At 41.1% G+C, this 16,642-nt stretch overlaps 1 protein-coding gene across 3 annotated transcripts in view; it reads right to left on the bottom strand.

Moving 5' to 3' along the window:
• Positions 1-11,181: 11,181 nt before the first annotated feature.
• Positions 11,182-16,642, bottom strand: part of LOC124004287 (diacylglycerol kinase alpha-like) — a 36,695-nt gene continuing 31,234 nt past the window's right edge. For all 3 annotated transcript variants that reach the window (XM_046313081.1, XM_046313080.1, XM_046313078.1), the window contains exons 21-24: positions 16,186-16,372; positions 15,584-15,704; positions 15,431-15,491; positions 11,182-12,508 (exon numbers count right to left, since the gene is read on the bottom strand). In XM_046313081.1, the coding sequence (XP_046169037.1) occupies positions 12,428-12,508; positions 15,431-15,491; positions 15,584-15,704; positions 16,186-16,372 (450 nt within the window). In that variant the 3' untranslated portion in view covers positions 11,182-12,427. The remainder of the gene's footprint in view (positions 12,509-15,430; positions 15,492-15,583; positions 15,705-16,185; positions 16,373-16,642) is intronic.

A 16,642-nucleotide genomic window follows, 5' to 3' on the forward strand; every position in this document is an offset into this window, starting at 1 on the left:
CGTATTAGACCAAATATATACGTGATTAGACTGAAAAGATATGTGATTTCGTCAAACTGTGAGGCTCTCCATGCTCATTAAACACGTCTGCTACTTCAATCAATTTGTTTTTTTAAAGTCTCCCGTCTTAACTGTTTTTACATTCCCCGAGACCAACAAGAAATGTTTCCTTGGCCAAATATTCTGAGATTTTCATAAAACAGACACACATTTGGTATCTCAAATTTTGCGCGAGGAAAAGGAGTATAGGCTCACTTCAATTAACTCCTTCGGTGCAGCGGGAGTTTCTTTTGGGGTGGGGGGGGTTCTGCCCCAAAAAATGTATTCACTGTCCCGGAAAATCAGCCATTTGTCCCGCATTTGGGTATTTTTAAATGTGGTCACCCTATTGTGCACTCATTCAGTACTTCCCATAAATCTAAATGCATTGAATTTTGGAGGCCTGGGAGAGTGGGAGTTTCCACCATGTTTTTTACACCACAAATGTCCTTTGAAATCAGTGAAGGGAAGTGAACAAGCGCACACTGCGAGTAAGGAGAGATCATTGGGGCTTACACAGTGTCTGCTGATCATTACACATGACATGACAGGTACACACACCGACTTTTCCCAGAGTAGATAAGAAAAACATGCACCATGTAGTAACAGGTCAGATTACACTTTCAAGTGTAAAACTGAGCAACGACTGAACCCCAACACGCCCTTTTTGCAGCCCCTCGGGCTCAGACACTTCAGCTCCCACCATCCATCCACAGTGCCCAGCTGCCATCTTACATTTGTCAGTACGTAGTTACGTCCTCACTACCAGCTTGGAATGAAGCTCATCCGGGAGGAAGGGACTCGTGATCCTAGATTGTTTGCATTTGGCTGTGGGGTGAAATGGAAGAGTGGCTGACAACTCTCAGGCTACAGCAGCTGCTGCCTCTATAGTCACCACGTCTCCCTCACACCCACGCAAACACACACACATTTCCCTTCACCGAAGCTCTGTACAGTCATCACAGCTAAGCTTTGAAGATTCAGCAGGCCTCCCACATGACATACTTTGAAGAAACTGATTACTGATTACACTGTCACTCATTAACAACACTAATTTTGCCCTTGCTTCTTGCTGGACATGTTCTTATTTTTGTAACTGTTTATGAGGCTGCAAATTGTTCCCACAGACAGAACTAGAATAATTTCACCTGTAAATATGGTACCTTGGGCTGGGAGATGGGGATAGAGCCACCAGTCAGGGGAAATCCTAAAACTGTCTAAATCACATGTTTATATTATATCTATATAAATATAATATATTATATCCTTCCTGCTTACTAGCAAAAACTAAAGCAGGAAGCACCAGTGTCTCGATCAATGAAAAAGTGATCAGATGAAGAAGATGCTAAGCTACAGGACTGTTTTGCTAGCACCGACTGGAATATGTTCCGGGATACTTCCGATGGCTTTGAGGAGTACACCACATCAGTCACCGGCTTCATCAATAAGTACATCAATGATGTCGTCCCCACAGTGACTGTACGTACATACCACAAACAGAAGCCATGGATTACAGGCGACATCCGCACTGAGCTAAAGGGTAGAGCTGCCGCTTTCAAGGAGCGAGACTCTAACCCGGAAGCTTATAAGAAATCCCACTGTGCCCTCTGACGAACCATCAAACAGGCAAAGCGTCAATACAGGACTAAGATCGAATCATACTACACCGACTCCGATGGACGTCGGATGTGGCAGGACTTGCAAACTATTACGGACTACAAAAGGAAGCACAGCCAAGAGCTGTCCAGTGACACGAGCCTACCAGACTGAGCCAGACCTACCTACCAGGCTGAGCGTCAAGTCTAGGTCTAAGAGGCTTCTAAACAGCTTCTACCCCCAAGCCATAAGACTCCTGAACATCTAATCAAATGGCTACCCAGGCTATTTGCATTGCCGCCTTCTATGCTGCTGGTACTCTCTGTTATTATCTATGCATAGTGATTTTATTAACTCTACCTACATGTACATATTACCTCAATTACCTCGACACTGGTGCCCCCACACATTGACTCTGTACCGGTACCCACTGTATATAGCCCTGCTTTTGTTATTTTCCTGCTGTTCTTTAATTATTTGTTAGTCTTATCTCTTACTTTTTTTAGGTATTTTCTTAAAATTTCATTGTTGGTTAAGGGCTTGTAAATAAGCATTTCACCTGTTGTATTTGGCGTATGTGACAAATAAAATTTGATTTGATCTCCCGTATAACACCCCTAAGTTGTCACAATACAACTGATTGGCTCAAATGCATTAAGAAGGAAATAAATTCCACAAATGTACTTTTAACAAGGCACACTTGTTAATTGAAATGCATTCCAGGTGACTACCTCATGAAGCTGGTTGAGATAATGCCAAGTGTGTGCAAAGCTGTCATGAAGGCAAAGGGTGGCTACTTTGAAGAATTTCAAATATAAAATATATTTGTTTAACACTTTTTGGGTTACTACATGATTCCATATGTGTTATTTCATTAGTTTTGATGTCTCCACTATTATTCTACAATGTGGAAAATATTAAAAATAAATAAAAACCCTTGAATGATTACGTGTGTCCAAATTTTTGACTGGTACTGTATGTGTGTGTGTATATATATATATTAAATCATGTGAAAATGTTAATGGACAGGATTGGACAATTACAAGTCCTGGTTATTATTTGAAACAGACGTGATGCAATGAGTTCATTTGCACGTGCACCATTGCTAAAGTACTTGTGTTGCGAATTCATGCAAATATTTTGCATTAACATAGGCTATTTATTCAACCATAACTTTGTATAAAAAAATCAACTTTCATTAACTTGCCTAATTTTTTTTCACCGTGTTGTTGTAACTATCTTCTTAGATGGTAGTTTCGCTTCACTCCCACCAATCACAAAGCGCAACCCTGCTCATCGTCACTTTACTCCGACCGGTCCGCTTGTTCAGGTTCAACTGTACTCTCTGTGTGTGTTTTACATGTTTACTCTTCTCTTTGGAGTCATTTAAAAAAAACTCAAGTAGAACAACAAAACAGCAAAGTCTTTAAGACAAATTGGGCTTTTCTTCACCGATTTTCTTAGTGCAAATTGATGCTCGTTTTCAAGCTAGATTAATTTCCCCTTTGTTCCATTAACTCTTTAGTATTCGATAGAATGGGAAATGCTGGTCTCGCGAAGAACAACGAGGGCCAGTCTCTCCGATGACGTAAATCAAGGGGAACCCATTGACGTAGGTGGAATCCCTGCACGTGATGTAGATCAGATCTGTCGATCTCCGGGACATCCAAGCGAATAAAAAAATAAGCAGGTTTCTAAGAATAGTTTGCGGAAGAATGTTGTGTCTGATGTCTGTAGTCAGATAGGGCCACATCCTCGCTTTCAAGTTTTATGTCCCTTTCTTTTGCCCATACGTTCTCATCGTGTCTCATACTGTAGGCTTAAACATAACCAGCTAAATAAAAATATGTAAATAAATAGATATCCTGAATGTTTAGCTTTTTAGTCATGCTTTTTAGTGTTATGTTTGTTTGAGTGTCTATTCCTTTACTAGATGTGTGTGCATTGGGTATATGTTGTGTAATTGTTAGATATTACGGCACCGTCACAGATAGAAGCACAAGTATTTCGCTACACTCGCAATAATCTGCTAAACACGTGTACGTGACCAATACAATTTGATTTGATTTTGCTACAAATACTTTTTTCCCCTATTAAATAGTTGATTTATTTTGACAATGCAACTGACTGGTGAGGAAAAACATGTTTGTAGGCCTAGACTATGTAGTTAATGTTTTAATCCAATTTGAACAACTCCATTATTTGAGTTTGAATCATAACTGTAATTTTCAAGGCTAATAGCTTGAATATTTTATTTCCTTGAAGATACCTTGAAGACGTTACTTAATCAAAGAATAATTCGTTTTTAAATACATTTACCTTGTTTCCCACATGCATTTATTAACAGGCATACAAATACATTATTAAATAGATTAATCAATAGCATAAAAGTAGCCAAGTGCGTCTTGACCTTGGTTACCTACAGTGCTGTCTAGTAAGAACATATAACTGTAATAACTTGCATCAGCAGTTCAGCATCCCATAGTGAAACATGATAAGGACAGTGGTGACCGAATCCTTCCAATGGCATGGAGGAAATCTAGTATGCTCTCCAGTATATTTTCAAATATCCCTCCACACAGTTGCCAAAAGCAGGAGTGGCAAGAGGGGGGAGAAGGGTAGTTGGGGGAAAGAAGGAAGAATTTAACAATCGATCAAACAGTAAGTAAAATATCTAATATCTATTGATTTAGATGTGGTACCAGAAATGAATAAGCCTATTGACATATGTTGATAGGTTCTCTTGACGGCAGTTGAGGAAAAGGCAAAGCTCAAAATGTGCTGAGTGGATGTTTTGCCCCTCCCTCATCATAAAGTGTTTTGGGTTTATTTTGATATGGGCGCATGGTTAACAACTGGTACTCAACATCATGGCTGTATATCACTCTAATCAATCAACAAGTGGGGGAGTCACACACGAGAACCCAACATAGTGCAGTGTGTGATTTATGAGTGTACTTGTCTAGAACTCAGTGCCTTTTAGGGACTATATCAAATAACTCACCAGTAATGTATGATAGCTACACACTATTCACACACTTTTATTTGATATTTTCATTAAATGTATTGTTATAAAAGTAAAAAAATGTGATACCTTTTCTGCATAGTGTTCCAAATGCACAGGTACCATGCCTCGTGCTATAACTAATTTGTCTTTGAGTGTTTGATGTCTTGCACCATGAAACGTACCCAGCAGCTGCTTGGAGCAGGCACTACCAGAGACGGCCTGTGTCTTGCCAACGGCACCAAGGGTCCATATCAGTGTGGCTGTGAATGGACATGGGAGAAGAGGGGCTCAAGTTACAGGGGCATTTCCCCTGTCTCTAGACACAACTACGGGCAGAGAGAGAGAGAGAGAGAGAGAGAGGAGTGAGAGGAGTGAGAGGAGTGAGAGAGAGAGGAGTGAGAAAAAGAGTGTGGGAGAGACAGGAAGGGAGTCAACGGTGGGCAGATAGAGAATATGGGGAAAGAGGAGGTGTGGGGAGCAGAAAGAGAGAGGGATGGGGAGGGTCAAGTTCTGGTAGCGAACTTCTCAATGTATCGTCCCCCCTGGCCCGCTCCATTCCCTAGACTATATCAGGTTAGCATGGGGGTGTTAAGAGCTTCACTTATTTCAGTAAGTCAGGCAGATGGTATAGAATTGATAGTGTTGTGTTTATTTTGCAGCAAATTGAGAGTTCTTTTCAGCCTTCCATCACCATCACGGTTCTACCCCCTCAGGTGAAAAGCCGCATTACCTTGGTTATGACAGTTCAAATCTGGGCTCTGCAATTGGTAATGGTGCATTTGGAAAAAATAATTAAACTTAGTCAAAACCTATGAACTATTATTCCTTGATTAAAGCAAGTAATCTGTATTTCAATCTATTAAGAATTCACAAATGTCCTTCACACAATGACAAACTCATACTGTGTATCAAGAATTGAAGCTGACCAGGTGGGTAAAATCAACTTTGATCCAACTGAATAGTATCCTTTGAACTGTTTTCCCCTTTGACTGACAGGGAATTTATTTCTTGCTGTATTTTTAAACTGGATGATTCCCTCAGTTTTAGCGTTATTACATGCACCGCAAGATGTCATTTCAGGCCAATGAGAGATGGCTGTTCCAAATATCTTTGCTTGATCTTGACATATTGTGCAGTATTTGTCTCATCTTTGAAGGATGATAACTTCAAACCATGACCTTTGAAGTGAAGCCTGTAGCAAGCCATGCACAAAGAGAGAATCTCACAAATTGTCCTAGAAATATTTCTTCCCATGATTATGCGGCATGATAATCCCAAATTCCCAACACAAATCATGCTCCGTCAGTACGATTGTAAAAATTCAGTGAGAGTTTGAGGAGTCAAGGGGCCCCAAGTGAGTGGACCACCTTCATACGGATCACGTTACTCATCACATACTTCTCTTTTTGGTGGAGTATACCATGTACTCTATGGTACACATGTAGACACACATAGGTACCATACGCTATGTATGGAAAGCATCCCAGTTTCATGTGACCTTTAGAAGGGTGAGGGGTGTATTTCTAGATTAACGGCCCAGGCTTCTTCAGGGGTATCAGAGGGGGTATCAGACTCCAGTCCTAAGGGTTCTCGTTTCAGCATAATAACTCAATTAACACTCATTTGCTCATTAAGACTAAACAATGTTGTTACTAAACAGTGTAATGCAAAGAAGCAAATGTCCAATTGGCAAGGCTATTTTAGGTGACATGGGTAATATAACTGTTCTATTTCAGCCTATTTTGTCCTTTCATGAGCAGCGCTACTTTGGAACACATCTCCTAGCTACACTGAACAAAAATAAAAATGAAACAATTTCAAAGAGTTACAGTTCGTATAAGGAAATCAGTCAATTGGAATAAATTAATTAGGCCCTAATCTATTTCACATGACTGGGAATACATTATTGCATCTGTTGGTCACAGATACAGTACCTTAAAGAAAAAATAATATAATAATATAATATATGCCATTTAGCAGACGCTTTTATCCAAAGCGACTTACAGTCATGTGTGCATACATTCTACGTATGGGTGGTCCCGGGAATCGAACCCACTACCCTGGCGTTACAAGCGCCATGCTCTACCAACTGAGCTACAGAAGGACCCTATTACAGCTGGACCTGTAGTGTGTGAGAGGAGCAGATGAGGGCCATTTGAGACACTACATTACTGTTGAGCACTGAGCAGCTAGGGTCAGTCCAGGCGTTTTTTTCCCCATTCACTGCCCAGGGGTGCAGCTGAACAGGACCCAGGATATGGCGACATGTGGTGCGGACTGCGGAGAGGACACGTTGCATGAACATTTCTAGAAAACGGGCTAACAAAAGAGCCTGGCGTCAGGCTGAGAGACTGATGAACAGGCACACCAGGTGAACGTATCAACACAAGCCAGGGAAAGAAGAGACAAAGGGAAGGCAGAATGGAGAGAAAAGACAAACGGATATAAAGATGAAAACCTAACCAACCAGCTTGCTTCGAGGATCCTGCGAGCTAACTGGCTAAACTGGAAAGCCAACCCGAAAGGTCAGCAAGCAGGAAGGAACAAGGACGTAGTGGATCCATTTGTAAATGAGTAACGTGGGTCCTTAAATCACATTGACAAGGACTCTTGGCACGGCCCTGTGAAGAACACAGAATAATTGAAGGACAGGGCACAAAAAGTCTGTTTTTCCATAGTTTGGCTAAGAGCTTAGTTCCTCTCATGCTAACTAGCCTAATGTGGGCCAAGGCTACAGGTTTATGTGCCAAACGGCCATGCAAAAAAGGAAGCTGCGCTAACATGACAGGAAACTCATTGTTGCAATTATGGCAATAAAAACGGACTGAGAACCAATCAGGGCTAAGCTCTCACACACCAATAAAGGTAGGGGCATTGATCCGAACACAAATCTGATGTGACCACCACATTGCACAGATAAAATTCACAACCATGAAAATCTTTTAAACATACAGTGCATATGGAAAGTATTCAGATCCCTTGACTTTTTACAGCCTTATTTGAAAATGGATTTGTTTATTTCCCTCAACAACCTACACACAATACCCCATAATAACAAAGCAAAATATTTTTTGATTTTCTTCTCTCAAATCTATTAAAAATAAAAAAACTTTCACATTTACATAAGTATTCAGACCCTTTCCTCAATACTTTGTTCAAGCACCTTCTGGCAGCAATTACAGCAACACCTGTAATTAGGGAGTTTCTCCCATTCTTCTCTGCATACCCTCTCAAGCTCTGTCAGGTTAGATGGGGAGCGTCACTGCACAGCTATTTTCAGAGATGTTTGATCAGGTTCAAGTCCGGGCTCTGGCTGGGCCACTCAAGGACATTGAGACTTGTCTCGAAGCCACTCCTGCTTTATCTTGGCTGTGTTTGCTTAGGGTCGTTGTCCTGTTGGAAGCTGAACCTTCGCCCCAGTCTGAGCACTCTGGAGCAGGTTTTCATCAAGGATCTCTCTCTACTTTGCTCCGTTCATCTTTCCCTGACCAAGGCCCTTCTCCCCTGATTGCGCAGTATGGCCGGGCGGCCAGCTCTAGGAAGTCTTGCTGGTTACAAATTTCTTCCATTTAAGAATTGTGGAGGCCACTGTGTTCTTGGGGACCTTCAATGCTGCAACAAAAAATGTTGTAACCTTCCCTAGATCTGTGCTTCGACACAATACTGTCTCTGAGCTCTACGGACAATTCCTTCGACCTCATGGCTTGATTTTTGCTCTGACATGCACCGTCAACTGTGGGACCTTTTATAGACAGGTGTGTGCCTTTCCAAATCATGTCCAATAAATTGAATTTACCACATGTGGACTCCAATCAAGTTGTAGAAACATCTGAAGGATGATCAATGGAAACAGGATGCACTTGAGCTCAATTTCGAGTCTCATAGCATAGGGTCTGAAAACCTATGTAAATAAGGTATCTGTTTTTATTTTTAATAACATTTGCAAAAATGTCAAAGCTTTGTCATTATGGGGTATTGTGTGTAGATTGATGAGGAAAATGTTTTATTTAATACATTTTAGAAAAAGGCTGTAACGTAACAACATGTGGAAAAAGTGCACTCTATTTCTCTGAAGCGAAGGAAAAATGTTCTGGTTTGCACCATGTGCCTCCTCCTTGATCAGGCTATTGATTGTGACCTATGGAATGTTGTCCCATTCCTCCTTAATGGCTGTGCAAAGTTGCTGGATATTGGCAGGAACTGGAACACGCTATCTTACATGTTGATCCAGAGCATTCCAAACGTGCTCAATGAGTAACATGTCTGATGAGTACGCAGGCCATGGAAAAACGTGGACATTTTTAGCTTCCAGGAATTGTGTACAGATCTTTGCGACATGTGGCCGTGCATTATCATGAGTTGACGGTGGCGGATGAATGGCACGACAACGGGCCTCAGGATCTCGTCACGGTGTCGCTGTGCATTCAAATTTTCATTGATAAAATGCAATCGCGTTCATTGTCCATAGCTTATGCCTGCCCATACCATAACCCCACCGCCACCATGGGGACCTGTTCACATCTGCAATACGCTTGCCCACACAACACCATACACTTTGTCTGTCATCTGCTCGGTACAGTTGACACCGGGATTCATCCGCCAAGAGCAAACTTCTCCAGTGTGCCAGTGCCCATTGAAGGTGAGCATTTGCCCACTGAAGTCGGTTACAACGCCAAACTGCAGTCCGTTCAAGACCCTGGTAAGGATGACTAGCACCCAGATGAATTTCCCCGAGACGGTTTTTGACAGTTTGTGCAGACTTTCTTCGGTTGTGCAAACCTACAGTTCCATCAGCTGCCTGAGTGGCTGGTCTCAGACGATCCCACAGGTGAAGAAGTCGGAAGTGGAGGTCCTGGGCTGGAGCGGTTACACGTAGTCTGCGGTTTGAGGGCGGTTGCCAAATTCGTATTGCCAAATTCTCTAAAACGATGTTGGAAGCGGCTTTTGTTAGAGAAATTAACATTCTGGCAACAGTTCTGCTGGCCATTCCTACAGTCAGCATGCCAATAGCACGCTCCCTCAAAACTCGAGACATCTGTGGCATTGTGTTATGTGACAAAACTGCACATTTTAGAATGACCTTTTTATTGTTCCCAGCACAAGGTGCGCCTGTGCAATGATCATCAGCTTCTTGATATGCCACACCTGTCAGGTGGATGGATTACCTTGGCAAAGGAGAAATGTACACTAACAGGGATGTAAACAAATGTGTACACCAAATTTGAGAGATATAAACTTTTTGTGTGTATGGAAAATGCCTGATCTTTTATTTCAGTTCATGAAACATGGGACCAACACTTTACATGTTTATATTTTTGTTCACTGTAGTTCTAGTGTTGCAGTCATTTTAGGGAAACTCCTGAAGACCAGGGTTTCGTACCAAATGGCACCCTACTTTGGCCCTGTTTCTGAGCTCCGTTGGGAGTCCCACAGCCATTAACACCAATGGCCAACAAACACAAACCTGTTAAGTATGACACAGCACCACTATGACAGCCGCCCAATTGCCATTGACACCCTTTATAAAAGCAAATTTTTTAACCTTTATTTAACTAGGCAAGTCAGTTAGGAACAAATTCTTATTTTCAATGACAGCCTAGGAACTGCCTGTTCAGGGGCAGAATGATAGAATTGTACCTTGTCAGCTTTCGGTTACTAGTCCAACACTCTAACCACTAGGCTACCCTGCCGTCCCATTCTGTCACATACAGCGATATCCTGCTGGTAACTGACCTTGAGAAAGGCAGCGTCACGTGTGAACCCTCTCTGGCCTCTAGGCTGCTCGTTATGGCGCACACCTGTCACCATCTTTACGTGCACCTGCACGTCATCAGACTCACCTGGACTCCATCACCTCCCTGATAACCTTCCCTATATATGTCACTCCCTTTGGTTCCTTCCTCCAGGGTGTTGTTTCTGCTCCAGTGTTTAGTCTGTGTGTTGTTCATGGCTCTTGTTTTGTTTTATGTTGCATTTATTTATTAAAACACTCACTTCCTGAACTTGCTTCCTGACTCTCAGCTCACATCATTACAGAATAATGCCTCACCTAAGGGAAGCATCAGGGGGTGTATTTTTTATTTATTTTTGTCAGGTGGAATGACGTCGGGTCCAGGAGCCTCTACGGGCTTTCATGCCTCAGCCAGCTCTTCTGACTCGCCTGCCTCAACCGGCTCCTCGAGCTTCCTCTCTGGCCTCTATGTCACCAGGCTGCTCGTTATAGCGTACACCTGTCACCATCTTTACGCGCACCTGCGCGTCATCAGAATCACCTGGACTCCATCACCTCCCTGATAACCTTCCATATATATTTCACTCCCTTTGGTTCCTTCCCCAGGTGTTATTGTTTCTGTTCCAGTGTTTACGTTGTTCCACGTTGTTCATGTTTCTTGTTTTGTTTTATGTTGCATTTATTTATTAAAACACTCACTCCCTGAACTTGCTTCCTGACTCTCAGCGCACATCGTTACAGGCAGAGATAAGACATTGCTATCTTTCTTAAAGATCTCTTACCATGGTAGATACATGAATACACATACTGTAGGCTATACATTTATTTCTTTAAAGAGAAAAGCCAGGTCTCTTTTTTTCTTGAGGACAGCATCTCAGTAGTTGTGGTTTGGAAGTCTCATTAAGCAAAGAGATTAGGTTCGTGAAAATGAGGAAGTGCTGTTTGTGACAAAGTGTTAAAGGCCCAATGCAGCTGTTTTTATCTCAATATCAAATAATTTCTGGGTAACAATTAAGTACCTAACTGTGAATGTTTTCAATCAAAATGCTCAAAAAGAAACAAAAATAGCTTCTTAGGTAGAGCAATTTCTCAAGCAAGAATTTTGATAAGACTTAAGGGAGTGGTTTGAGTGGGGAGGGGAAAACAGAAAACTAGCTGTTATTGGCAGAGGTTTGGAACTCTTTCTTATTGGTCTTTTAATGAATTTACCTGATGTCACCAGGCAGGCCAACACTGCATCCCATCAAAACCACCTGAAATTTCAGTCTGTCTTTTCGAACAGCTTTTACATGAAAAGGGCATTATCATAATTTTCACAATTTCGCAGTATTATTCCACAGAAAAATCATAATTTGACTGCACTGGGCCTTTAAGTGAGGTCGGGCAACGCGAACGATACCCTCAGCTGTCTGAGCTGTATCCTCTACAAGAAACTTGCTGAGTAGGCAAAACATACTTAGATTTGACAGTGAACGGCATTATATAGCCACACAGACTGTTGGCCTATCACGTTAATCAATATGGATACAAAAACATTTGTGTGAAAATGCTATAGAAAGCAGAAAAACAAACAGGAGATCTATTACTGTGCTGCGACATAACAATAAGGCATAAATGTAATAAAACTCATGGAGTACTATGGAATTATACATAACTAATACAAACAGATACAAAATGTAATAGCAATGTAATATAAAGCTTAACATGAGGGTACTCAAATCAACACAAGCCTGGGATAGTTTTTTGTTTTGGAAATGAGTAGAGTATCAATGTTAATCAATGGCTACTAGTGTTTCAGGAAGAAATTCAGACATGAAGAATGTTTTTACTCAAATGTTGGTTCCTTTATGGCAGTGGTTCTTCAGCAGTCAGTGGACCTCTGCTCCTGGGTGAAGTTTCCCCGAGGTACAGATCTAGGATAAGCATCCACTCACCCAATCCAAACCTTAACCATTAGTGGGGAAAATGAAAAACTGATCCAAGATCGGTGTCAAAGGGCAACTTCACCCTACACCCGGACCTCTTCAGTCTCAGTGCTGCAGTCCACCTTTCCTCTACTTGAGGTGGAAGAAGCCTGATGATTTGGCAGGAGCAGCCATCAGCATGTTGGCTTGGTTCTTGTGTGTGATGTGGATCTGAACACAGGGTGGAAAATTCAGGAGGTTTTACAGGCATCACAGTCTACAACAGTGTTTCCCTTATCCCCATACCCTCTTGTGGTAGGCAAACATTTTTGTCCTATCCCTGTGTCACGGACACACCTGATTGAAGTAATTCAACTATTATTGAAAGATGGGACAATAGTTATCCGTCAGGGAAACCTTTTATTTTTATAGCAATATTTGAGATTCATTTTAATTTAAGGGAATTTTACAAGGGAAATACTTTTTTTTGGAATTGTTTAAATATTTGCAATATTATTAATTTCCATGTCCTCTCTACGACCGGAAATACTCTTGTCCGGAGCAAAGGATCCCAATTTCAAACTCTCAAAAAATGTGTTTAAAATTGTATAAACTGGCAATAATTAATATTAACTGAAAAAGGATCTTATGCCGTTTCTTGCAATAGCCCTCTGAAACTTTAAATAATATTGATCACAAAACTGTGACTCCTAAAAACGTTTGGTCCCTCATGTCCTCATGACATGCAGTGCAACAAGACCGCTCATGGTCTGTAAAGTTCTGAAATCACCATGGTCACAACGATAAACTGTCAACTCCATCTCCTTGATAGGATATACATTTTGGTTCAGATGTGTTTATTTATTTTAGGCTTTATAGTCATAAAGCAACAGAGGAAAAATAAAGGGATGATGTTAGCTTTATAAAATATTGTTTTATGTTCTTTCTCTAGAAAACCATGCCAAAATGCTAACAAAATTAGCCCTGGAGCATTATATAGTGGTATAAAACGGAAAAAAATAAGTTTGGAGAGTTGTACTACACATTTGAATAATCTGTTAGAATTAAACAAATCAAGGCCTTCAAACACTTGTTGAACTATGTAAAACTTAAAAGCTTTTTATAGCGTCAGACGGAGTTGACATAAATACATTTAGTTTCATTTTATGGATATGTTTTGAAGAATTAGGAGTTGTTCCTTTACATGGTGTAATAGGTGATACTTTGGTCTATCAAAACAATATACAGTTGAAGTCGGAAGTTTACATACACCTTAGGCAAAAACATTTAAACTCAGTTTTTCACAATTCCAGACATTTAATTCCAGTAAAAATTCCCTGTTTTTGGTCAGTTAGGATCACCACTTATTTTAAGAATGTGAAATGTCAGAATAATAGTAGAGAGAATTATTTATTTCAGCTTTTATTTCTTTCATCACATTCCCAGTGGATCAGAAGTTTACATACACTCAATTACTATTTGGTAGCATTGCCTTTAAATTGTTTAACTTGGGTCAAACACTTTGGGTAGCCTTCCACAAGTTTCCCACAATAAGTTGGGTGAATTTTGGCCCATTCCTCCTGACAGAGCTGGTGTAACTGAGTCAGATTTGTAGGTCTCCTTGCTCGCACAAGCTTTTTCAGTCCTGCCCACACATGTTCTATTGGATTGAGGTCAGGGCTTTGTGATGGCCACTCCAATACCTTGACTTTGTTGTCCTTAAGCCATTTTGCCACAACTTTGGTATGTTTGGGGTCAACGTCCATTTGGAAGACCCATTTGCGACCAAGCTTTAACTTTCTGACTGATGTCTGGAGATGTTGCTTCAATATATCCACATCATTTCCCTTCCTCATGATGCCATCTATTTTGTGTCCTTCCTGCAGCAAAGCACCCCCACAACATGATGCTGCCACCCCCATGCTTCACGGTTGGGATGGTGTTCTTCGGCTTGCAAGCCTCCCCCTTTTTCCTCCAAACATAACGATGGTCATTATGGCCAAACAGTTCTATTTTTGTTTTATCAGACCAGAGGATATTTCTCCAATTAGTACGATCTTTGTCCCCATGTGTAGTTGCAAACTGTAATCTTGCTTTTTTATGGTGGTTTTGGAGCAGTGGCTTCTTCCTTGCTAAGCGGCCTTTCAGGTTATGTCGATATAGGACTTTGTTTACTGTGGAAATAGATACTTTTGTACCTGTTTTCTCCAGCATCTTCACAAGGTCGTTTGCTGTTGTTCTAGGATTGATCTGCACTTTTCGCACCAAATATGTTAATCTCTAGGAGACAGAACGCATCTCCTTCCTGAGTGGTATGACGGCTGCGTGGTCCCATGGTGTTTATACTTGCGTACTATTGTTTGTACTGATGAACGTGGTACCTTCAGGCGTTTGGAAATTGCTCACAAGGATGAACCAGATGTGTGGAGGTCTACAATTCTTTTTCTGAGGTCTTAGCTGATGTCTTTTGATTTTCCCATGATGCCTTGAGGCACTGAGTTTGAAGGTAGGCCTTAAAATACATCCACAGGTACACCACCAATTGACTCAAATTATGTCAATTAGCCTATCAGAAGCTTCTAAAGCCATGACATAATTTTCTGGAATTGTCCAAGCTGTTTAAAGGCACAGTCAACTTAGTGTATGTAAACCTCTGACCCACTGGAATTGTGATACAGTGAATTATAAGTGAAATAATCTTCCTGTAAACAAATGTTGGAAAAATTACTTGTGTCATGCACAAAGTAGATTTCCTTATCGACTAGCCAAAACTATAGTTTGTTAACAAGAAATGTGTGGAGTATGTAAACTTCAGACTTCAACTGTATATATTTCACATGTGTGTTAAAATTAAGACAAATATTTGTGAATATTTGAGATTGGTCCGTCTTTCAAGAATCACTAAATTAATGAATCACCAAGACCTTGATTAGTTGTCTGGTAAGGGTTGGGAATACTGATCTCCAGTACATCACATTGTATTTCTGAAACAAAATTGAGTCAAGAGACTTGGCCCACTGCTAAAACTAACAAGCCAACATAAGGACATCAACAATGTTTATTTTAGAATAAATGTTCCTCCACTTTCTAATTCAATTGGTCATAGGAATTCCACGGCCAAACTCACTTAAGGGGTATATTAACAACACTTACAGTGCAGGGAGGCTGCATCCAGGGCTCACCATCAATCTGCATAGGCAAGGCTTTATGTGTCCTGAGAAAGGCAATGAGAGACACGTTTTAATACCAAAAGTTAAAAAGGCATAACACCCGAAGAATTGTGTATAGAGCCTGTATTAAGTCTACCTGATAGTGATCTGTGATGTTTGAGCCAGTCTGTGTCCAGCCCTCTTCAGCCCAGAATAGATCTGACCCATCTCAATCGCCCCCTCCAATCCCACCACCTCAATCCGCTTGTCACTTAGGTCTGTGGGGGGAAAAGGAAACATTAAAATATATTGTCAATAGCTCATTAAGCAGACATTCATTCTCATACTTACAGTGACTTTGCTACTGTAATACAAATTATATCATGATAATTTGGTGGGTGCTTATATAGGTCATATGTCTTGCATGTACAAGTGTGTATTAATATGTATGCGGAGAGTAGGGTTATGGCCAGAGTCTGCCATTATCAACGGTGACCCAGGAGCAAATATGGTTAAGTGCCTTGTTTAAGGGCAGAACAACAGATTTTTCACCTTGTCAAGTATTCGAACTTGCAACCTTTTTGTTAGTGGCCCAACGCTCTAACCACTAGGCTACCTGCCGCCTTCCAAAAAAAGACCATATGGTCTGTGTAAGGGGAAAAGTGACAATATTACATACAATGCTACAGTAAACATTCATATCACTAGGCAACTAAATAAACCCCCAACAATGTATGAGATAAGCATGCCCTAAAGTACCTTGTGAGCTCATTTTCAGAACGTCGTGGTCAGTGACGACATCAGGCGGTTCCTCTTCTGACACATTGTCTCTGTCTGCCTTCTTAGCCTCACCCCACAGGTTGGAGCCGCCGTGCATGCTGGGTATGTTGATGACTGCAAGGCCCTCCAGAGAGTGACCGCTCAGGTCCAGGGGTGTCCCACAGCACTGAGGGATAGACGGACAGACAGACACGGTCACAAACGGGTAAAGAGACTAAATTAATTTTTGCTAAGATCTACAGTGCCGGGAAAAAGCATTTGCCCCCTTTCTGATTTTCTCTATTTTTGCATATTTTGATACAGAATGTTATCAGATATTCAACCAAAACCTAATATTAAAAGGCACCTGAGTTCACCTATAACTACAAAAATGGATACTTATTTTATTTAACTAAGAAAGTTATGCAACACCCAATTTCCATGTGGAAAAGTAATT

The sequence above is a fragment of the Oncorhynchus gorbuscha genome, linkage group LG18 (assembly GCF_021184085.1).
Source record: "Oncorhynchus gorbuscha isolate QuinsamMale2020 ecotype Even-year linkage group LG18, OgorEven_v1.0, whole genome shotgun sequence".
Lineage (NCBI taxonomy): Eukaryota > Metazoa > Chordata > Actinopteri > Salmoniformes > Salmonidae > Oncorhynchus > Oncorhynchus gorbuscha.